This window comes from Scleropages formosus, chromosome 13, assembly GCF_900964775.1.
Source record: "Scleropages formosus chromosome 13, fSclFor1.1, whole genome shotgun sequence".
NCBI lineage: Eukaryota > Metazoa > Chordata > Actinopteri > Osteoglossiformes > Osteoglossidae > Scleropages > Scleropages formosus.
The window spans coordinates 17,297,498-17,321,941 of record NC_041818.1 but is presented as its reverse complement, the minus strand read 5'-3'; the positions used below and the strand labels follow the sequence as shown (position 1 = coordinate 17,321,941).

General features: G+C 40.7%; 1 protein-coding gene across 1 annotated transcript; it reads left to right on the top strand.

Annotated features, from left to right (window-relative positions):
* The first annotated feature begins 1,046 nt into the window (after positions 1–1,046).
* On the top strand, positions 1,047–24,342 carry LOC108936739 (CREB3 regulatory factor-like). Its single transcript, XM_018756287.1, has 9 exons — positions 1,047–1,220; positions 15,147–15,344; positions 16,415–16,540; positions 17,004–18,123; positions 19,965–20,159; positions 20,495–20,684; positions 21,093–21,166; positions 21,909–22,031; positions 22,582–24,342. Exons 2-9 carry the CDS (start codon positions 15,336–15,338, stop codon positions 22,698–22,700), a joined length of 1,956 nt encoding a protein of 651 aa, XP_018611803.1. The 5' UTR covers positions 1,047–1,220; positions 15,147–15,335; the 3' UTR covers positions 22,701–24,342.
* Positions 24,343–24,444: the final 102 nt, after the last annotated feature.

Below are 24,444 nucleotides of genomic sequence, written 5' to 3'. Positions count from 1 at the left end.
CAATTTGTTTGTCATAATTTTTCTTCAGATGGGACCTGTTAATATATTCTGAAGGACTAAAATGTCCTAGAATGTGGCTTATCAGAAATGTTTTTGTCTAATTTGCTGAATCAAGAAACCAACACAAGGGAAATCCAAAACTGAAAATGGTATTTTTATTTGCATCAGTGAGTGCGGAATTTACCTAAAACTAATTGACGGTGACCAACACAAAATCCTGAAAAATACAGTTTTGTTTTTGCAAACAGAAATTTTCTGATAAAGCAATTTCAAAGTGACTACATGAATATTATTTTGTGTGGCACATTATCTTTCAGCACAAGACAATTTGTGGAGGTGCCCTACTGCCTCAAAGTGCTCAGAAGCTGGAGGAAATTCTTGGGCCTCGTGAGTCAGAGAATGAAATGGGCTCCTTTCTCTGGAAGCAATTAATGGAACTGCAAGAGGATGTGTTCAGCTCTGTATCAAACAATACCGGTTATTTGATACAAACAGCGGATGGCCGCATAGTGTGAAAAAGCAGTGCAAGATCAAGACTCGCAAAACCTATTTTTCCTCCAACGAAAATTACTTCATTAAAGAAATTACAAGAGCCCCAGGATGTCACGACTTGTGTTAAATCCCCTGTGAGTTGTCAGTAATTTTCGACGAACCATGAACGTGACTTTGACTTAATGAAAGCTGAAGCACAGTAACAAGGTTTCCAAAGAGTATTTATTGTACTGCATAACAAGAGATGTACTTGATAACATTTTTAAACATTAATTTTAAATTATACGGGGTAACTGAATCAACACGTTTTATTCCATGAAAATAAAAACTATTTGCAGTACATGAAACACACCCAGTTCCATTCAAAAGTTCGTAACCCAACATGAGATGAAGGCTGAGAACGCAACGTCCATGTTTTTCCACTCAAACGCTACAGTGCGGTGCAAAGGGCGGAGGAGGGTGCTCTCCGCTCGCGCGGCGAAAGACCCGCACCGTTTAAGGGTGATCCCGGAGCGGCGCTCTGATTGGTCCTCGCCGGAGCACGTGACACGGGAGTCACGCGCTTTCCAGGAACCCGTCACGAAGAAGATAAACAAAACAAAGCAGAGAGCGAGAGCGCGAGGAAGCGTGGACTCAATAGGTATAACGATAAATATATATTTATACCTGCAAAGAGGTCTCAGCACAGCGGTGGATACTGTTTGGATGCGCTTTCAGGGAGGCCGTCGGTGAGTAGCGCGATGATATGCACGCAGCCTGAACTTGCCGTGCCAGTGCCATAGTAGTTGGCCGAAGATCTAGAAATTTCTTGTCGAAGAGAGCGGGAGAGAGGAGGAGCTGTGGGCTGGATGGGTGCCGCACGAGCGCGGCGTGGAGGGCATCGCGAGGCCCACATGCGCCCGGACCTCTGGGGGTTTAGAGCCAGTGACACGCCGCGCTTTTGTGCCAGGAGAGCTGGCACCTCGTGCAGATGGCTCGCGCGAGCGCCCTTTAAAAAAAAAAAAAAGAAAAAAAAAACTAATAATTTGAATGTAATTTTTATCTGTTGATAGGGATCCGGGATGGGTGTTTACAGCCCGAGGCACATCCCGCGATGTCTGATAGACATGTCAGGTGGACACCGCCTACTTTTTATTGGGCAGTTTTATTGATTGCTCCAGGTGCCGTATTATATCTGTTATTTTGTCCTTCACTTTTTCGATCACTTTGTAAAAAACACCAAGAAAATGATGTGTCAAAGATATTTTTTGAGAACTAGTTATACGTTCACTAGCTGGCTAAAGATTGGATTGAAATGTGTACAACTTTTTTTATTTGTGGAGCTCATTTTTACTATTCAAATCACCGTTTGCTTCCTGGGTGATTTCCCCACATTCAGTTCACTAGTATCACCCTTTTTCTCGATGTTTTGTATCGGGTCTTGCTAGTTAGGCGTCCAGGGCTAAATTAATAGTATTTAGGAGTGTTTTAACTCCTAGTACAGGTAACTGTGGAGCAGAATGAAGCGTGTCTTGCTGTTTATTTGTTGTTTATTTTGGTGTGTTTTCGATCGGCTCTTCCAGCTGTTACCGTCTCCGAGCGGCACACGCCCCCTTTCTATGTGAGCACTCGAACTGCCAGCAAAACTAGTTAAATGTACGATTGTTACCGCTGCTAGCCGTAAAACTGATCAATTTGTCCCATATGGTCAAGTTTCTGCATTTCAGTGCGGATGTGATATTTAGTATTTGTCGAGAAACGAAGTGGGAAAACTGTTTTGCATAAGACCTAGAATCTGTGTGAGGAACTAAACACACACCTCAGGTATGACGGTTTATTTTCGGCTTGATTGCTATTTATTGTTTAGAAGACAAATGTCTTTTATTTCTTGTTGAATACGCTGATTATGCGTTGTTTTTGAACTATTTACGTAACGTGAAATCGGTCTTTTAAATGTTATTTACTTCTCCTCAGCTTGTCCTGAAATGGATGGGCGTGAGAGGGCTTCATATTCGACAGACAGCACTCTTGTCCATTTAGGTGGCAAAGGAGGCGGGCTTTCTGGCTGGCTTATCCAATAGCACAACAGAAATGCGTAGCGGGGCTGTATTTGTAGGCTGATTGACACATTGGCTTTTCGTGTAGGAGGCCATGTTGAGTTCAAAGCTGCTGGGAGGAGAGGGAAGTCAGGCTCGATTTGGAACTGGGACGCTGTGTTACAACAGACTTCGTGCCATTCATTGTTAAACGTCGGTATTGAATAAAAAAATTTAATCGCGGGCGGAAACTTGTTTTTTTTTTTTTAAATTGTTTCTTTCTGATACCCCCGGCGTCGTTGCAAATCTCGCAGTACCGGATGCTTTATTATAGGTCACAGTCCCCCGCTGTGGGAAGAGCGACAGTCAGTCCCATTCAGAAAACACACCGATGTAACACGGTAAAGCTGCGTACATACCGCGAAAGGATAAGGGTCTCAGCAGCCTGAAAGAACGAACGCATTTGGGAGTGAATTTTTTTTTTTTTTGTTTTGTTTTGTTTTGTTTTGTTTTTGAAAACGCAACAAATCTGCTTTGGTTTGCCGTGCAGTAGTACTAGGTAGCACGTGGCTACCCGCCACGCCCGTTAAACCTGGAGTGGAGAAATAAACCTTACATTTTAACATTAGCATTAGTAAGTAAGTAACAGTAAGAAAACACAGTCGAAAATAACTCAGCAGTTTAAGTCCTAGTGTCACCACGACTACTGGGAAAAATTAGTTGATTACGATTAACAAAGAGATGCCATACATTGTAATAAGTACAATATTACTTCGTATCACACAGTGGCTACAGCTGCTGCCTTTGAATAAAAGGTTGCAGGTGCAAGTCTACTTCCAGCTATAGTACCCCTGAAAGGGAACTTACCTTAAAATTACTCCAGTTAAAAAAAAAAAAAACAGCTGTATAAATTGGTAAATAATTGTAAATCTCTTTAAAGAATAGTGTCAGCTTAATGAATAAATGTAAATTTTTACTTCCGACAGAGTATTATAGCATTACAATGTACTGTAATAAAGGACATTTTTGAAGTCGTATAAATAATCTTTTAAAGTTAATGTAGGGTGTTGGTTCTGGTCCGTGGCTGGACGTAGTACTGTTGTGAAGTGTTACCCGGTACCCGTTTCACTACTCGGTGAGAACGGATGTGACTGACAGTCTGTTCTTGAATCGTTGTTTGACACGTGTATAGGACACACTAAGCCACTTGAAGTGATAAGATGGGAAAAGGAAATGTGAATCTCTAACATAAAAGTGAGCTGACTTAATAAAAAGTTTAATGAATATGAAAGGAATGAGACTAAGATGGAGCCTTGTGGGACACCTCTTCTAGGGTTTTTTTTTTTTTTTTTTTTTTTTTTTTTTTTGATACATTAGGATGAAGGAGAGCTGTTGTACCTGAAGTTCCCATCTCGCAATGAGCCATCAGGGGCGACTGATCATCAGCTGTATGAGGAGTTGAAAAGATTTTCAGGGAAATGTGACATGACCACAGATAACCTGCTCAGCTTTTCTCGAGATGAAGAAATGACCTGCTGCTTCTATGATTTATTTTAATATTTCTGGTTTACTTAAAAATTACTGTTTACGCTGAGCTCTTTACCCTTAGAACAAATAACTCCGGTCTGGAAGAACCTTTGTTTCCCTTCCAAAATTTGATGGCAATTTACATGATCTTACTATAGCAAGACCAATAAATACTTCATTTTTACTTCCTTTCTCAACTCAGGAATGCTCTCAACATTAGAAAGCTTCATTTAGTCTTGTATATGTTGTCTTTGAAGAGATTGGTTCACTGCTGTTGCGTAAGTGCTCTGTTGGTGCGTTGGTCTTTTGCTAATGTGCGTTGTTTACTTCTAACAATGCTGGCTGATCTTCAACTATATTGGTGCTGCTGTAGTCAAACTGAAGAATAATCCTATCCATAAATTTGAGGGAGCAGTTAGCTTGACATTCCCCTGGGTTGATACTCAGTGCTCCTTTAAGAACAATGAATGTGATTGAGGGGTTAAATAGAGCATTTTGTTTTAGTACACCCATTATATTTTTGTTGATGAGGATATTTGTGAGACTAAAGTGACATTTGGGACAGCTACCATGGACAGAGCCAAAGTCGACTGGCAAAGTGACACTAAATGATTCTCACATTTACTTTATAAAACTGGACTCAAGCATAATCACTAGCCAGCAAAATCATGTAAATGCTTTAATAATATTAATAATAGGTGGTTAAGGTGTCTAGACATTCGGCAGGTCCTTCCTTAAATTTGTTCAGATGGAATATGATGTATATGAATATCCTTGAAAGAAATTAATGTGAGTGTAGGAACAGGAGAATGCACACTACGTAATTGTTGAAAGGTTTTTTCTTTTTGCAGTCAGGATGGTTGTAAATAATGCAGTATGATTTTTACAGTAGGTTGGGGACAACGACTAGGAAGGAAAAATGTGGAAGAAAGACAAAGAAAGGGCAAATGGTTGATGTCACAAGTTATAAAATATTAGGTTACGCAGCCTTGTGGCATGTTTATGATTTTGGATTAGTGAGCAGAGTTCAGTCAAGCTGATTAGAGATAAGGTTGGTATATAAATAATGTCATCTCTGGTTTTTTTTTTTTTTTTTCCTTCTTCCTGTGGCTGAATACTTTTGTTGATTGTGTTCTTGGTGCATGAAAAGTAATTCTGAAGTCGCTGCAGTTTAGGATCTATATCCTCAATTTTGACTGTAATACAAAAGTTCTTTAGGAATTGTGAAAACTTTTCACTGTGTAAAATATGATACTGTTCTTTAACAAATAGGAACCTTAAGGTGTAATTCTATAGTTTTCAAGTATATATCAGAAAGTCACAAGTTTGTCACATTTATATACAGCTATAATAGAGGAGCTAAAGCCACCCCAGCCACTGCTGTATTGATGACAAAGATGTCTTTGACTCAGTTGGCACTTGTACTGGATGGGTCTTACTCCGAGCTGACAGTGTCCTGGTTACTACATTATTTGTTGTTCCAGGGAAGTGAACTGGCTCCATGAGTGCTGGTAGATAATAGAGAAATGTATAAAAGGTTGTAACTAGGGAATACTCTGGGGAGTCAATATCTCTGTTAGTTGTTTTGCCTATACACAGCACATCTCTATACTGTATGCTTGGATTCCACGTGAGTGTGACACAGTGGTTCTGTTGCAGTGCTGACTGTGTGTGTCTTTGCATTGAGTTCTCGCTTTCCATTTTCGCTAAGCTTATGATGATTCTGAGAAAGGAATCGGAGGACTTGCTGGATTAAACTGATGGAAAGTGCAGGAGTGGTGCAGGGTCATTCATCCCAAGCAAATTTCAGGTTGGTGTGTTGATTCAGGTGTAACTACTGCTTTGCACTGCAATGTCTGTAACTCCTCCTGCAGTATCTTTGTATTGCTGTATCAATTCAACAGGCAATCATTTTGCTTATAGTCCTGAGACCCAGACAGTCACTTCTCTCCGTTGTAGAGAACATGTTCTTCAGTGTATGTTCCTAATTTTATCTGCTACAGTGTTGGTCATAACACCTTGTACTGGATATTCAATGTGTTGACATGATAATACATGTTTGGGGTGGAGCTTCCTATAAATCCAAGAAAAATATCCAGAAACCCTTAATGTTGCTAGTTCTCTGAAGAATGTTAGTAACATTAATACTCATTGTTCAGTGGAAGAACAACCTTGCATGCTTAAAAACATTTCTCTTATACATTTGACACATTTACAGAAAGAAATGTATTTTAATGTTGTGGTCGACACCAGAAGTTCCCTCTGTAAACATGTGGATGACCAAAGTGTTTTAAGTTTCTCCCACTTGACAAACTGACATTTGATTTGTATGACAACTCTTATGAATTATGGAGTTTCTGGACACCCTTCTGGAAGTTATTAGAAAGTACTACCCGATAATGCCTGTGATACATTCTAACCTTTTTTGCCCCTGAGCTCTCCCTCTTTGCAGTTAGCAATTTTTTGGTGCACTGTCTCTACCTGTATGCTGTTGTGATCCTGTGCTGTTTATAAAACAAAAAAAAAAAAAACATTTCCTGTTCATCAGCAAAACCTCACCACATGTCTTAGTTGCAGAAAGCATGGTAAGATAGAGATATCTTACTGGATACCAGTTTGGGGTGGAGTGTTTGGTAGATAGTACATAAAATCATAAAATGTATTTAACACTTTTCAGTCTAGGGGTGGCATGATGGTAGAGCAGTTTATACAGTTACTGCACAGCTACTAGAGTTTGGGCTTGAATCTAGCTTTGGCATTGTGGGATTTGCATCTTCTTGACATGTAACTGTGGGATAGCTCCTGGTGCTGGTAGTTCTTTATTGAGAGACAGAGACAGACTGTTATAGACTGGTCTCCTGTCCAGGGTGTACCATGCCTTCAAAATTTGTTTCCAAGGGTTGGCTCTGCATCTTTATAAAATTACAGCTGAGACTAAAGTTACTGGGCTTCTTATTAGTTGAATATTAATCCTGTTCTCTCCTGTTGCTTACTATTTTTTCCATTCTGAAATTTCATAGATAAATATTTGCGGCCTTTGCAGAAGCATGCACTGTAGTAGTTAAAATTAAATGGTTAGAATGACTTTCTTTATTCTGCTTTGCCTTACTGTGTTGAATATGCAGAATAAAGTGAAATATTTTCTTAAAATGTTGGTTAATTTTCCAAAATATTTGCCTTTTATGCAACATAGATTGCTATGCCATAGGCTTAAGGGTGTGCATGGCATTGTCTGGCTGATGAAACAACCTCTTCAACAATGACCGTTTGTCATTGGCAGGCTGAACAAAGTGATATTTCCTATGGGCTTTCTTTGGCTTCTGTGCTCTGTTAACTTTCATAAACATGACTGGAAGAAGAAAGTATCTTCAGGAAAAAAAAAAAAAGGAACCCTTTTTTGACATTATCCATTAGACAACTCCATTTGAATTTGTTTACGAAAGTTATTCCATTAACTAAGTACTCTTGTTCCTTATTACTAGGCACTTGTTTCCCAAAACCTGGTCTTGCTCATTGGTTTTACGATGTGGCTTGTGTCTCAGTTTTAATGTAGCTGTTGGCCCTTGTCAAGGGCTGGGAGCTGGACAGGGCACATGGGATGTCTGTATTACAAAGGTGACTCCCCAGAGCCAAGCTGACCACAGCTTTTGTACTGTGTTTGTGTTCTTCTGCGTGCAGCAGTGCTATGTACTGGGTGTGTATAAGGTTTCAGAAATAATATTTGTAATGAACCTAGGTACATGGCACACATCGCAGGTGATATCAGAGGTAATACTACACAAGGTTAGTATGTAACACACGTAAACACGGATCCCTTTAAGTGAATCCGCATCAAAGAGTCTCTTCAGTCAAGCATTTCAGTGATGAATATGTAAAACTGGGACTAAAGGACATGCCCTTTGGCAAAGGCACACTGATCGGGGTATTAACGGCTCTTTACACCCACACACTCCTCAGTTGCCTATGGCCTGGGTTCCATGCTACTTTTGTTGATGAATGGCCAGTAAATTTACTTTCTTTTTAAGTGAAGCAAAGCACAATCCCCCTCCTAGTAACACTTTACAGAGAGGAAATAATCTGTTGCTATGGCTATAATTTATACTTTGAGATACTAATGCATAAAAAAGTGCATGTGCTTCATGGCCCCTGGGCTGTGGGTTCAAATGCGGTTTAGTCTGAGCGGAGTTACATTTACATTTATTTATTGAGCAGACGCTTTTTTTCTAAAGCAACTTCCAATGAACTGTATGTAGTGTTACCAGCCCACACACCTTATTCACCGCGGTGACTTACACTGCTAGATACACTACTTACACTGGGTCACTCATCAATACATCAGTGGAACACACTCTCTCTGTCACTCACACAGTATGGGGGAACCTGAACATCATGTTTTTGGACTGTGGGAGGAAACCCATGCAGACATGGGGAAAACATGCAAACTCCACACAGACTGAGCGGGGATCGAACCCATGTCCACACCACCCAGGTGCTGTGAGACAGCAGCGCTACTTGCTGTGCCACCATGTCGCTGGAGTTTGCATATCCTCCCTGTGTTTTTTTTTTTTTTTTTCTTGGTGCTCTGCTTTCCTCCCATAGTTCTAAGATGTTTTTTACTGATTAACTACATCAAAAATTGCCTGTGGAGTTGCATGCGTGAGTGACCATACGTATGATTGCCCTGGGGTGGTTTTGAATTTCTAAATACATAGATTTAGTAACCTAAAATATAACCCTTGAGACAGCAGGAGTTCTGTTTTTATGAATTAAAGTCCTTTCTCTTGCAGGTCTCCCTGCTGTGAAATTTCACCAATCCTGAAATCTCATGTATCACTGTAAACATGTCTCCATGTGGTTTGGAGCAGGATTTCGGATTAATGCTTCACGGAGTTCATGGAGCTGCTTTAGTAGTGGCAGTCAAATTAAATAGAGTAGTAGCACATTTGCCTTCTGTCCTCCTGCATTCTAGGCCCACTGTTCTGATTTGTACCCCAACAGCTGTAGAATAGATAAGGAATTAGACATTTATATCACTTTCAGTCACCACTTGTGGCATTTCAGGAGACAGGTTGCAGATGGTTTTAAATATCATCGTTGCGTCAGTTTCCGAGCACATGCTGTCTCCTTTTAGGGTCATTACTCACACCAGCACAGCCACCGATTTTCTCTAAGCATGTATTACCTGCGTCCCGTCCTGGGTGTGTCCCCTCCCCCTCCAGCCTTACGCCCTGTGTTGCCGGGTAGGCTCCGGTTCCCCGCGACCCCGTATGGGACAAGTGGTTCAGAAAGTGTGTGTGTGTGTGTGTGTGTGTGTGTGTGTGTGTGTGTGTGTGTGTGTGTGTGTGTGTATATTACCTGTTCAGTGAGACAAGTGCTTGCTCATTTTCTCAAGTACCAAACAACTGGGTCCTCCGAGGTCTGCTCAAGATCTGGTTGAATTGGCTGAAAGCATTGGAGGTATGGCAGGTTGCTGAAGTCATTATCACTCACTCACTCACTCAGTGTAACTTTAACTGCTTGTTCAAGTCAGGGTTGTGGCAGTCCGGAGCCTATCCTGGAAGCACAGGGCGTAAGGCTGAACAAGACGCACTGGAGTGGATGCTAGCCAATTGCAGGCCAACCACCCCACACACGTACATGCTACGGGCAATTTTGAGTGGCCAATTAACCTAAAAATATGTCTTTGGACTATGGGAGGAAACCCACGCAGACATGGGCAGAACATGCAAACTCCACACAGGCAGAGCTGGACTCTTACCTATACCCGATCGGCCTAGTTACTGTCTGCTTTGCCATCATGCCACACTTATCAGTGGCAGTATATGTAATATACTGTAAATATGGTCTGGCGGTAGCTTAAGAGTTGAACTGTTCAGTAGTAAAGAAGCTCTGCTGTGCTACACTTCTCTGTATTGCATCTGTGTGTGAGTTGTTTGACAGAACAGCTGCTGTGGAGTTCTGCTGCTGTTGGGGAAGTGAAACTTCGTGCCCCATGACCTTTGGGATCAGGAGGAACTTGTGTGTTGTGTGAACAGCAGCTTTATGATAAGCCTTGGTCCAGTGCAGAGTGAACAGCCAAGTGCTCGTTGTCAGCAACTACAGCACCTTCTGCCCTCACCGTAGTTTCACCCTTTTCGTTCGTGAGAAATGATTTAACAGAGCTGATGCGGTTTTGTCGATGTACTGGCGGGTTTTGGCATGAAAAACAAGTAGGCGCTCTCCTTCATGACAGGTAAAACGATGGTTCAGCAGGTAGCCTATTGCTGATGCCTTGCAGCTCCATGACTGTGAGTTTAAACATGGGTTAAGATGTGGCTGAGTCTATCTGGAGACTCCCTGTGTTAACCTGGGTGTCCACCAGGTGCTCTGGTTTCCTCCCACAGTCCAAAGACATGTGTGTCACTTGAGTTGGTATCTTTGAATTGCTTTTGTTTGCACAGATGTGCAAGTGAATGAGTATTTATGTGTGTACTTCTGTGTCTGTATATATGAGTATGTGAGAGGGTGAACAAATCTGTGTGTAATCGCCCTGCACTGGACTGGCATACAACTACCTCGATCCAGCATGGGACACGTTTTTCTTGATAATTCATGGATACTTTTCCTAGATGATGTGTCACAATGGGCTACAGTTTAACGGGTTCTTTAAATCTGCAAACGGCAATGCACGTTCCTTTTTGAACTTACCGGACTTCTTTAAAATGTTTCTCTGGTGCCGACTTTAGGGCTGTATCCTTCGGGGGCAGATTGAGAAGTTCCATGTGTTGTGAGGGATGGCTGCTGAGCGGCAATGAAGTTAGTTCAGCTTTTACAGGTTGCATGCATCCCATTGGCAGAGTTTATTGTGGCCTCTAATCTGAAATAAAAATCTTTCATTTGAATCAGTCAACAGAATGTTCTCATTTTCTCATTGTCAGTATTTCCTGCATGGGCAAAGCTGCAGTCAGACTATTTATAGTTACTTTGCACTTATGTTCTCTGATGTTTATTAATAAAACATTTTTAGGCTTTTAAAATTCTTATTTGTTGGTTTTATTTAACTTCATTAAGGATGTGTGCAATACCCATTTTAAAATCAATCTTAAACTGGAAACTCAGAAACAAAAACAAATAATTTGCCTTAACTGAACTGAGCTTATGCTGAATACTGAGTTGAGAAAGTTTCTGTAAGAATTGGTGCTGGATTTTACGGGGACATTTTTTTGCATGGTAAAGAAAGAACACAAGGACAGTATCCCTGATGTGGCAAAGAAAAGAAAAATGAAAATACTTGTGTGTCCAGGCTCCCAGCACTCCCTTTGAACAGGAAATCAGCAGCTCCCATTTAATGGCAAAGTAGGTCAAGGTGAATGTTGTGAAGCTCTTGGCATGAAACATCCGCAGAAAACAACCATCTCTTAGGACAAAGCTAAAACAGTGTAGACGTGTTACGTTAATTTGCTCTGTATGCGCTTTTAAAAATGACCATGTATATAAGCAAGTCGTTTGTGCACCACATTGGCACATCCACCGATTTAAAGTGCTCACTGTTCAGTTTGTTTGTCTGCTGCCTTTGTGTTTTTTTTCAGGCATGTTGAGTTGATTTTTGATCTTCTTGTTAAATTTATTGCGTTCATTTAGAAATAGCTTTTCCTTCACAAAGTTTCCAAGACTCTTCTGTTTCACTTTCTCTTTTATTAGTAGACATGTTCTTGCTGTGTGCACCATACTTTGGGTATCTTTAGAGACAGTCATACCACTACTAACCCAGCACTCCATAGCATTCTGTGCAGAACTACTTCAACTTCTGAACTTCTACAGTGAACGTCAAACTTGTGACATGCCAAAAACTCTCCAAACTTCCACTGTAAGGAAATGTAGGAGAAAAAGACCAAACTGTGTACCTCTGCTGTGCAAAACAGAAACCAGAAACAATCCAGGACCACCAGACCCAACGTTAAATTTCTTTTGAAATCGTAGAAAATTTAGACCCATTCCAGTAGGATAGGCAGCATTTGCATGTATGAAAATGCTACACTTTACACAGTGACAGTGTCACCATCTTGCAGTCTTTCAGAATCGGGGAGAGATGGTGGATGTTACTACGTTAACAGTATTGATTAGTTTCGAGGGAGTCTAACAGCAGGGCAGGCAGAGTTGGGCTCGAATAAAGAGTCAGAATAGCGAGTAGCAGCCCGCCACATTCACTCGTTTTATTTTAACATTGAGGATTATTATTTTGGTAGGGGAATTCTCCTTGTACTGATCTTTCTTCCCCCTCCACTATTTATGATCTCTTTACCTTCTTGCCTCCATTATTTGTTAAGCACAAAGAATGCTGGGTCATCATGCCTTTCCAGGGATTTTCTTTTTCTGATTTGATGAAATTATTTCTATGCTTCAAATCCGACTAAATATACTTGTGCTCAGTCCAAACTGCTTGCAGTTGCTTACCAAGGCCCTGGGCTTCAAAAATGAACAGGAAGGAGTTGTCATCTTTCTGTTATTTTTATGTGTTACAACTTCTGAAATTATGAAGTTTGTTTTAACCTGTCAGCTAATGGTATGCATTTGAAAAGTGCATTGTTGTGGCTAGTTAGAGGGCATTAATGCATCTGGAACAAAGGAAATTTAGGGAACCAATAAGCTTCATTCACACAAAAGAGAATGGAGTTCTAGCAACAGATTTTTGTAAATTTATGTTTTTCTTAGGGGGGCGTGGTGGCGCAACGGGTTTGGTCGGGTCCTGCTCTCTGGCAGGTCTGGGGTTCGAATCCCCCTTGGGGTGCCTTGTGATGGACTGGTGTCCCGTCCTGGGTGTGTCTCTTCCCCCTCCAACCTTGCGCCCTGTGTTGCAGGGTCAGGCTCTGGTTTGCTCTGGTTTGCTGCGACCCTGCTTGGGACTAGCGGTTTCAGCTAGTGTGTGTGTGTGTGTGTGTGTGTGTGTGTGTGTGTGTGTGTGTGCTTTTCTTAGTTTGCATATTTCAGATGGTATTTTTACTGCCTGTATCTTCTGTTCTGTTAGCAGTCATCTCGCTGTTTGGAGCACTGTTCTCTTTACAGGCGAAGGAATGCTTGGGATGACGGCCATTTAGATTAGTGAGAGAAAATAATTCCTCCAAGAATAAAATTAAATATTTTTGAGACACAGGAATTTTAGAAATGTCAGCTAGACCATTGGAAAACAAAAGAATGTGTAAAAAAAAAAAAAAAAGATTAGCCAGAAATATATTTCTTGTAAGCAGTCAAAAGCTTGGTGAAACTGAGCAACACGTGTCATTGTGTCCTTTCACCAGGAATAATATCTAAAACACATTTAATTGCAACTTGCTGCCAAAATGATAGTGTTTAACTGTTGACTCTCTCCATAGAAAAGAGACCCTAACTCCAGGACTATTAGAAAGAAATGGTGCTCTTTTTGCTGATGTGCAAAATGCAAAAGCCTGTTCTACTGTGAACTAAATGCCATGGTTCAGTCATGCAATTTGCATCATATATGAAGGTGTTGTTGTCATGGAAACAGGTATGGTGTGCAGAAAGCATGCAGTGTCCTTCTGAAATAGCTAATCAGCAGGCTTTCCTTTCAAAGGAGCCAAAATAGAGCTCTTCACTTTGTGCCGGTTTGCCTGGGTTAAAACTTATAGGGTTCAGGTGCCAGAATTTGTCTCTTCTTCCGGCTGATGGTAACATTACACAGTTTTTCTGAATCTAAAGGATTTTTTTTTTTTTTTTTTTAAGTTTTAGTTTCAAGTTTTACTTGTTGGTTGTGATTTGAGCGCAGTTTCTTGAAATTGTGTGTGTGTGTGTGTGTGTACACACCTATATACACACACACACTTTAAGAAGCTGGGGATTTCTGTGCTGCCTAGAAAAGGCATTAGACAGAAATGTTAACTAGCCAGTGAAAAATATTTGCTAGTAATCTCTTTTTGGCCAACTACTTGAAAAAAATTATTACTATTATCATCATTATTATTGTTGTTGTTGTTGTTGTTGTTATTATAGTTACAGTTCAAGGCTTCTTTTGGGATTTAACTCACAGCTGGAGGTAATAGGTTTCATTCTGTAACTGCCGCACCACCTGCTCCTCGTACCCGGGTGCCTTCTTATGGCTGCTCATAAGGTGGTGGTTTCTTTTCGGCAGTCGGTCATCATTTCTGCTTTTTCACAATAGTGTTCGACGTAAAACTACATTAAATCTTAAGTTACTTAAATCATTAAATCTTCACTGAATATAAATTAATGCCTATAACAAATTCATACAGCTGACTGGTTTTAAATATTCCCTTTGGTGAAGTAGTGCATGGAAAGTACTGGCTCCCCATTGGTTAATAGATGTTTACAAGCAAAGAGTTATTTTTAAATTTAGAGAATGTGGCGTGGGTCGGACTGCTGCTCAGCGGCGCTCTGTGGTTTGGACCAAGTGCAAGCAGAGAAAAAAAGGCGATGAATATCACATCTGACTTAGGAGGTGCGCCTTTAGGATGTGACATCATTCACCACAGAGGAGTACGACCCAGGTCATTGTTGCCTTTGGTTTGTGTTGCAGTTGACTGTGCTCATGCATCAGCAACATGCCCATGACTTGTTCCGCAAAGAGAGTGTGCATTGGCCACTGGTGCTTTTGTCACCTAAAAGAGATGGGGACCTCGGTAACGTCATGCTGGCAAGAAACCGGGCCTGGTCTTCGTCACGTTTATTCCCATATGACAGAGATCCCAGTAGTCCCTGTGCTGCTTTGGAATTTTTTTTGTGTAAACAATACATATTTCATTGGTTGCTTCATGCCTGTCGAGGACAGACAAAGCAGTACTCTTTTCTTCTGATTTAATGTTGGGCAGAACAGGATTGAGATTTATCTCCAGAAACCATGAACCCTCGTTCCGATTACAAGGAACAACAGTTCTTGACAGGTACTTGCACTCTCAGTTAAACATCTGGCTTACAGTTATGATTTGTGTGCTGTGCTCCTTCCCTGTTTAGATTGAAAGTCCAGCAACGACAGTGACAGAAGAAAGATCCTCTATTGCTCTAAAGTTTGCATACTGTGTAATAGTGATAATGTATTTGTGGACATTCCCTATATTTCCCCCACATTTTCCAACTCTTTCCCCCAAATCTTTTTCCTTGCAGTAGAGCACAAGGAAGCCAGGAGGACTAAACAAGCACGTGTTAACAGCTGCAGAAGACTGCAATTTGCAGAGGTGCCTTTATCAGTGCAACTTCGTAAGGTTCTGCTGGTAGAGAACGAAAGTGGAAGCGGCTGGACGCGAGAGACGGCTCAAAAATTTCCAGTTAGATCCGGAGGATCTGTGCTTGGCAATGCCTCTGGTAAGTGGTCTGTTGATGTTTGTCTGTGTGGGTCTCTATTTGCCTGCACCCTTCCCGTTCCCAAAATCAATCAACCCCCCCCACCACCACCATCACCACCACCACTTACAGTACACCACACACTCATTCCCACAAAGTTACTGCATATGCAAGATGTGCAAACTTCTCCTTGTCTTTTTTTAACACTAAAAGCCTGTTGCTCAAATTATGCAACAAACAGCAAAGTATATTAAATATTTCAGATGTAGCTGCCTTCATGGTTGGTAAACCCATCTGTGTGCATTGATTATTTCTTAAAGTCTCTTTTTAATGTATCAGCACTTTCTGAAGTTGAAATATTTGGATGTATTTGTGCCTTTTGGAACTGAGAAGTGGTATTTAAGCTTGGTTTAGGATTTTGCAAGTAATGAAAGGGAAATTCTGATGTAAATTTGGTATGTTGAAAGTGGTTTTTTAGTGGTCTAGTGTTAAGTAGTTTCTGGATTCTTTGCTTGGGAACCACGATATTCCCTTCACTTCAAGTCTTGATAATCTAAGAGTGTTGTGGCCAATAGATATATGTAACTAATACAATAAATTACCAATGGGAAAACTGATACGCAGTAAAACATTTATATTTAAAATATTAGTGTTGCTTAACTTTATCGATACCTTGTCTCAAAATTAAATTTTTGCAACTGAAGTATTTTGATATGTAGGATGCAATAGGAGCTTCACTCATTTGTGGTGCCAAGTGTAGTTTTCACTGTTGTCCTAATGCTGTATAACCTTTATTGTAATGGGAAGTAAGGAATTCAAAATACTTCCCCTTCAAGACAAATGAAGATGAACTCAATGACCTTAGAAAGATATGATTCCAGTGTAACCTAGAAGAAATAAATTCTAATTTTTTGTCATATTTGTATATGGAATTATCTATTTATTTTGACAGTACTGGAGACCGTAATTCCGTCCAAAAGCTGAGCTAAAATGAACTGCAATTCAATACTGTAATTTTCAGATCTCAAGATTTCAGTTATGTATGCAATATGAATGTGCAATTTTGAAGACACAGATTTTGCTCCCTTCAGCCTAGCATCAGTGGCATGGATCCTCCTTTTGGGGATGCCTTTGAGAATTACACTTTTGCTGACCAGGCGCTGACCAGCACAGACCTATTAGCAAACAGCACAGACCCGGACTTCATGTACGAGCTGGTAAGTGTGTGTCGCTCCCCTCCTCCCCCCAAGCTCTTGCTTTTTCACATAGGCTACCTGGCTCCCACGAGTGGGGGGGGGGGTTGCTACTTGCATGTCTTTGTGTGCCTGAATGTTTCCTCAAGCCCAGCTTGCCTCTGTGGCAACTGATGACCTCACATACAGGTCATCAGCCAAAAACAGCTTGAGAAATGGGGAACAGCTGTGTTGTGAGCTAAATACCAAGCCAGAAAGCCACACATCTTGGTATAACCTTTTAGTTTGGTCTGGGTTAAATGTCTGTCTATCGGGGGCCACTTTCACCTGATCGGTTATTTTGATAAGTATAACATACAGAATATCACTGTAATGTACAAAATGTTAATATGTCAAAGAGCATTCTCTACAGAATGGTGAAAGTCTTATCGTGAGGTTTCAGGTACAAGGCATGCATGAGATACTTGTTTTTGTTTTCCTTCCACAGGACACAGATATGACTTGTCGACAGAGCCCAAGAGCTGACGTCTTCTCCCAGGGTGACTGCAAGGAGATCGAAAGTATGGAACACTTTGCAGAGATCCTGGACAGTGACCCCAATTACAATTCAAACTTTGAACAGTGGGACTCGTACTGGGAAGACCTGACCAAATACACCAGGTTGGCCAGCTGTGAAATCTGGGGCACAAAGGAGGTAGACTTTCTGGGCCTGGATGACTTCTCTAGCCCCTACCAGGATGAGGAGGTGATTGGGAGGACACCTACACTGGCCCAGCTCAACAGCGAGGACTCTCAGCCTGTAGGTGACATCCTCTACCACTCTGACCTGTTGCTAAGCCAGAAGCCTCTGTCCCTGCCCCCATCCGCCAACGGCAACAAAGTGGTCTCATTGAACAGGAACTCGCTCCCAGATTTTGCAGAGGGCTCCCAGAAGGCTACCTGGCCAGTCCCTTCCTGCACGGAGACCATGTCAAAGACACAGACACAGGTTCCCTTAGACAGCAAAGACTACATGCGTAAGGCCAAGACCTACATCAGTGTGCCATGTCACCCTGCCATGAGTTTGACTCAGCCTCCACCTACCACTGGTGTTGCCTCTCTTTTTGCTGAGGGTTCTGTTACAGCCTCTACTACCACCACGGCTCCCACTCTGGTTGTGTCGGTTTCAGCTAGTCTTTCTCCGAATAGGACCACTGCTGCTCTCAGCATTCCTTACAGGGAGAAGAAACTGGAGAATCCCAGGCTAGAGGTGGCCCCCAGGCTTGATAGCAATATGGACCATCAGCTGCTCCTGACAACCAGGGCCAGTCAGAGTTCACAGCCCACTAGTGGTCTAAGCTCTGATGTCTCGCGTGACAAGGAAGAAGAACACAACTACTCCCTGTTTGTGACACAAGGCAAACCAGGCGGCCGAGCGGAGCAGCAGCAGGAGGAGGAGGAAGTGGAGGGAGATGAGCTGGAAGAGGTGGAGCTGGATGATGAAGACCATGATGAGGAGTTTGGCAGCGAGCACGAGTTCTCTGAGAACGAGGAGGAAGATGAAGATGAGGAAGAAGACTATGAAGATGACAAGGATGACGATATGAGTGACAGTTTCTCTGAGCCAGGTAGGAAGTGAACTCCCTTATAATCATTGAAGGAAAATTTAATGCTGTGTGCACATATCAATGGTGCTTTTATCTTTTTTTTTTTTTTTTGATCAGCTTTATAGAAAAGGAATACGTAAGATATTTCAGTTTTTTTTTTTTTTCCCCCCCTCCCACAGAAATTATTCTTCCATTCAGTTTAATTGTAGTGAAAACTACAAGACTGCAGTCTCAGACATGCAGGTTGTAACATTTTATTAAGTCATCATGATTTGCTAAATGTCTGAATTACAAAAAAGCATGTTTGCTTAATTCCCAAGTGTGGGAAGTTTAGATTATAAACGAAGGAGGTCTTTTCCTTTTCCTACTATTGAAGTGAAATCAGGAGGAAAGTGTGCACAATGAGTAACTGGCTGAGCTGAAAAGATAATGGAAAGGATGAGTGAGTCACTGGTTTCTGCCTGCTGCAAGACGCACAGCCCTAGTGTGACACAACATGTGGCTAACTGGAACAGGGAACTTCTCATGTGGAAAAGTACTGTAGTTATGGGTTGTTCCACTACCTAGCACATCTGATTAAATGTTACGGTAGCCACTAAAAGTGTCTTGGTGTGGCCAAAAGGATTGCAAGTGGTGCACATTTCTACGCTACTCAGAATTAAGTGAAAAGTGGAAATAGATGGACTATATCTGGCACTTTGGTATTTGTGGAATCAAAACCAGTCCTGTTGACAAGTGGTCTGGACTTCTGACCCAGAATCATGTTGTGACTCTGTGCAGCAGATTCCAGACTTGGTTACTCTTTTTTTTCCGCAGAGACAAAAAGCTGTTTGTTTTATTCACAGATTTTTTACTGTTCTCATTTTTCTTCTTTTTATATTGACAGTAACTGTTTTGTCTAAACTTTGCAGACAATAAACAGAAAGCACTCGGAATGAATGTGAACATTCTTAAGACCCTTTTAGTTTTTGGTAGTAATATATAACAAATTAACATCCTAATTAATAAACCAATCAAATCTGGCTTATGAATCAAAGAGGGAGGCTGCAAATTAAAATAGAAAAGGGACCTTCAAAGCTGGTAACAAAAAATGTTTGTGCTTCATGCTCAAAAAATAAGTAGTTTCCTTTAAAGAACCCTTTCAGTCTGCATTATAGTACCAAATTTCATTTACGCATGTGCTTCTTGTGCAAGATACATGCACAATGGGACACCAATCATCATTGCATTATTGAAGGAAAATGAGAGTAAAATTATTTAATTAGATGTTTATCAGAATTTAAAAGTTGTTTGTCTGTGAGTTCAGGTTTATTTTACAATGAGTACTGTGAAGTATAAAGGGTAGCCTAGAGGTTAAAGCCATTGCCTTACTATTAGACGAGCCAGGTTTGAATTCCTGCTCTTGCTGCAGTACTTCTGATCAAGGTACTTGCCCTTAATTCCAGTAAAAAATTACCAAGCTGTATAATTGGGAAAATTACTGTAAGTATCTTAGAGTAGAAACCTAACATTTTAAGTAATTTCGGATGAAAACATCAGCTAAATGAATGAATAATGATAATATAGTTAGTTTTCAGAAGGTTTTCTGCAGTAAAGTTTACAGACTGGAACAAAAAATTAAAACTGAATTTGCCAGTATGGAGAAATCTGATGTCATTCTCCAACATCATACAGCAAGACTTTTGTTTTTTTTCTTTTTTTTCAATATACATTCAGTAGTGTTTGTTGTAATTGATGTGGAGGTTACATTCAATGTTAGACTGTGCTGCTGTCAGCACATTATCAGTCTAAAGTCAGCGCGTAGTCTTTGTTCTGATAATCCTAATGAACACACTGCTCCGTTTTGCTCCATTTTTAACAAGGGTGTGACAATGACGCTGCAGAGGATGTGAAGGGCATGGCATCTGGATTGTCACGTAAGAGGGGCAAACGGCGGTACTTCTGGGAGTACAGTGAGCAGCTCACGCCCTGCAAGCAAGAGCGTATGCTGAAACCCTCCGAGTGGGATAGGGAGACGTTGCCCAGCAACATGTACCAGAGGAACGGGCTGCACCACGGTGAGAATGGGGAAGGAGGTGGGGATTTAAAGTCACACTGCTGATTGGTACTCATCTGCACCCTATCCTCAGCTGTGGTCTTATCTGGAGCATTTTGAAATGTGCACGTCAGAACCGTAAGCGATTTTGCAGGACAAGGTTTTTATTTGAGGTACATCCCTACGTGAATTCATAGAAACAAGCATTCTGGTTCTATAGGGCTAGCAGAGCTGCAACAGTATTCTTCTGCTGCTACACGGCTTCATAGGGAGATGACGGTGTGACATTCGCTGGTGTTGTCATGGATTCAATGACTCGTGTTTTTTGCGTCTGTTGTGTTCTTGGTGTCGAATCAGGGAGGTATGCAGTAAAGAAGTCTCGACGCACGGATGTGGAGGACCTCACCCCCAATCCCCGGAAGCTACTGCAGATTGGAAATGAGCTCCACAAGCTCAACAAAGTCATCAGTGACCTGACGCCGGTCAGTGAGCTCCCACTGACGGCCCGGCCACGCTCCCGCAAGGAGAAGAACAAGCTCGCTTCCAGGTAAAGGCATCTCTCCTCTGCGTACAAAATAGCTGTCTAGCCAGCAAAATCAGCCTTGTCTTCAATTTGTTCCAGTGTCATATAGAAATCACCATTTACTCTTGTTTAACAGCCTGTCTGTTTTCATTGCGTAGCATAAATTTTTATGTAAAGTCACATAAGCTCACAGACATTTATTAAAAACAAATTTCACCCGTAAGAAATGAACTGAGGTTTTGAATTCATACATGAAATAAATTCTTTAAAAATGTTAATGTTTATTATTTTTAATTGCCCCTGAACACATTAGTAATAACACGGCATGCAAAATCACTTGTTGATGTTGAATTTTGTGAAGATTTACTGTCATCTGCACTCTGTTAGCTGTGCTCATTGCTGCTATTTCCCACATTGCTGCTCTCCCTCCAGGGCTTGCCGGCTGAAGAAGAAAGCTCAGTACGAGGCCAACAAAGTGAAGCTTTGGGGGCTCAGTACAGAATATGGTAATAAAGATAGAACCAAGTCTGTGTTGACTTTGTTCATTTTATACACGCACATCAAATTTTGTTTTGGCAGCCTGTTTATTTCTCATGGTGCACTCCCCAGTTGAACTTTGATCACTGAAGAGATTGAGTGCTTTCCTGTTCAGCTCCAGTTACTTGTTCCCATTCTGACACATGAAGTAGGAGGTCCTCAGCAGTGACCCATCTGACCTAGACTTTGACTGTTCTGTAAAGGCCGTTCCATAAAGCCACTTTCCTCTAGTTTGAGCTGCATCACCTGCTGATTGCAGCCGAGAGTCTAAAAAAGAGTGCTTTTTGTCACGATTCCCTGTAGGAGGGAGATATTAAGCTGGCCAGGGAATCTTGGCTCTCTTCTTTATAGATGCCGCCTACAGACCCGTCTGATGCCTGCAGGTTTCAGGATTACTGGTGCTGAGAATTTCACCTCTCCTCCAGTCTGCATTCATTCTGCTCTGTGGCTTTGTCTCACATCTAACATGTAAAGTCTGGTGTGGATGATATTGGAAGAAAACGTATCCTGTGTCAAAGATGTCTGCGTACGCTGGAAATTAGGGCTCTAGAAATCAACGAAAATTAGTTAAATGTATGAAAGTGGTTGGTAGAAAAGCCAGAATGTATTTTTTTTATCAACTGAAGCAAATAAAAAAATTTTGTTGAGATTTAAAAAATATCATTCATCACAATGTACGGCGTTCATCACAAACACTTAAATTTTTTTCAGATCGGCTTCTTTTTGTGATCAACGCGATTAAAGAGGATATTGTGAACAGAGTGCAGAATCTGTCAGAGAGCAGTGGAACAAGCTTGACAAAAAAACTTGAGCAGCTTATTAAGGACACTCTGGGTAAGCATTCATGTGTATTTTTGTGGTTGTATTTAGCTTTTCTTCCTAGTTTATTACCCATTTTTACAACAGTATTTCAGCTGAGTTGCCAAAGGCTACACCATCAGGCCCCACCTGGAACTTTAACTGCAAACTGCTTACAAGTGCATGTCTTTAAACGTAACACCACCTGCTGGCTTGTTTTTTTTTCTTTTTTAATACAATAATGAATAAAAAATTAAAGACTTTTAAGATTTAAAGTCAGTATGATTTCTTATTTTTCTTATATTGAATTAAGTCGTATAGTCCTTTATTACTATTTTGTAATATAGTTCTAAATGAGTAATATATGAATATTCTGTATCAGAGGGGTGATTTAGTACTACACCTTGCTAAAATACAACTTATTTAGATTTATTGCTCTGTGTTATATTTGGCAGTGTTAATGTACAGAAATTGAGGAAAAATAATGAAAATAACTTCCCTTTTTAATGTGGAAGTTGACTACCTTTTTAAAATGTGTTCTACAGTCTCATTATAGTACTCATTCTTTTCCGCTTTGCCTTTGCAGTGAAATCACCAGTTGCTGGGCAGACATCGGAGTTTGTCAACCAGATTCTGGAGAACACAGCTGGCGGGGACCCTACGGGTGGCTTGGTGGGGCTTCGCGTTCCCACTTCAAAGGTGTAATTAGGCGGTCCAGAATCCCCTGCAGCCAAGGAACCCGACTTCCCCATTGACGTCTCACACTGTAACACTGTTCAATTCTGCATGTTCAGTTATGTCTGTAACAGCATCCACATGCATAGTGTGAATATTTAAATACCTGCCTACAAGTATCAACATGTAATTATATAATGCACATACAGAGCAAGTGTGCATTAGATGATGATGAACAGTAGTTCATGTGTGTAGGATTTCTACATCAGCAGTTTGTTGTTTGCCATTCCTGCATGTGGCAGATGAACCTCGCTTATTATCCACCACTTGCAAATCTTAAGCCAATATAAAGATCCTGTACCCACTGGTATAATTTACTGCAAAAACAAACAATCAAGCTAAAATACATTTGCACTATATGCATGTCCATCAGTGTCAGAAGGGGGACTGCAAAGTTGCCTGGCCTAATCACAACAGCAGCAACTATTGAGAGAGAAGTTCATGGAATTGGTGTTTGATTTCTGAATTTTTTATTATTTTTTTTAAACTCAAAGAGGCTTAAAATCATCTGGGCAAGTTAGGAAACTTTCCATGTTTCATGATACAGTTGTTGGTGTTGGACCATTGTCGAGCTCATGCAATTTGGTCTCGTGGTTTATATGACTGTGAATTTCTGTTGCCTTTTTTGCTGAAAGGGGCAAAAAATTTAAAGGAACACGAGAGAGGGACTACTCAGCAATGTGAATGGCAAAAGCTTTGTAATATAAACTGGATGATAATGTAATAGTTCTGTCAATTTTGTTTTTATAAGTCACCTAACATTCTGATGCCATGGGCTGTGTGCTTACAGATGCAATAGGCAAACGTCCCTAACTCCGAATTATATTTAAGCACTTTCATGTGTACTTAAGAAAAAAGTTATACTTATTGTGCCTTGTATTTGTGATATGTTGGTACAAAGAAATTTGCAGGATGGGATGACTTGTGGAATTTGTAATGCGTTTTAGCTATTTGAGATATGCTGAATGTGCACAAGAACACATGGAAAATGTAGATATATGCCAGGGCATTCTATTCTAAGATGGCGCTACTTTGGTTTTTGGTACTTGGCCAGGGTTGGGGGGGGGGGGACAAGAAATATGAAAGAGAAATGTTTGCACACTATATTTTGATTGTTGTTTTTTGTACCAAAGATGAATGCAACAAAAATGGCAAATAGCCAGTATTTGAAAGGTTTTGCACAGCTTATCTGACACCGTACTGAATGTAGGGAAAGTGGTAGGGTCTGGGATATTCATTCAACTGTGAATTTGCATGGGTCCAATTAGCTACAGGAGGAAGTATCCGTTCACATCTTCTGCAAGTTTGTGTTTTCCTCTTTTGGCTTTAGAATCAGAAAGGACTTTGGGATTTTCCTGAATAGACTGCTGCAGTATATGTGCTACCACCATCTTTTTATTTGTACAATCAGATATTTGAGAATAAAAAGCACTTAATCATACTTTCATTTAGCGCGTTTAAATGTCACCAGAAGTAACCAAAAGCTGTATTATTTCTATGACTATGATAAATACACATTTAATGTATATAGAATAAGATACATCTGTAGAAACGAATGCATAAATATAAATGTGTACAGTCATAAATATACATGTATGTATGTATTCCTAAATTGCCACTTGAAACTGTATTGTATTAAGCATGATATATTTCTAAAGGTCTATTTACTTCATATTCAAAGGAAAAGTTACAAAAAATGATTTTTAAATAAAAT

Coding starts and splice junctions, on each gene's coding strand:
- LOC108936739 (XM_018756287.1), top strand. Junction 21,167..21,908: donor GGGGCTCAGTACAGAATATG/GTAATAAAGATA, acceptor AATTTTTTTCAG/ATCGGCTTCTTTTTGTGATC. Junction 22,032..22,581: donor GCTTATTAAGGACACTCTGG/GTAAGCATTCAT, acceptor TTGCCTTTGCAG/TGAAATCACCAGTTGCTGGG.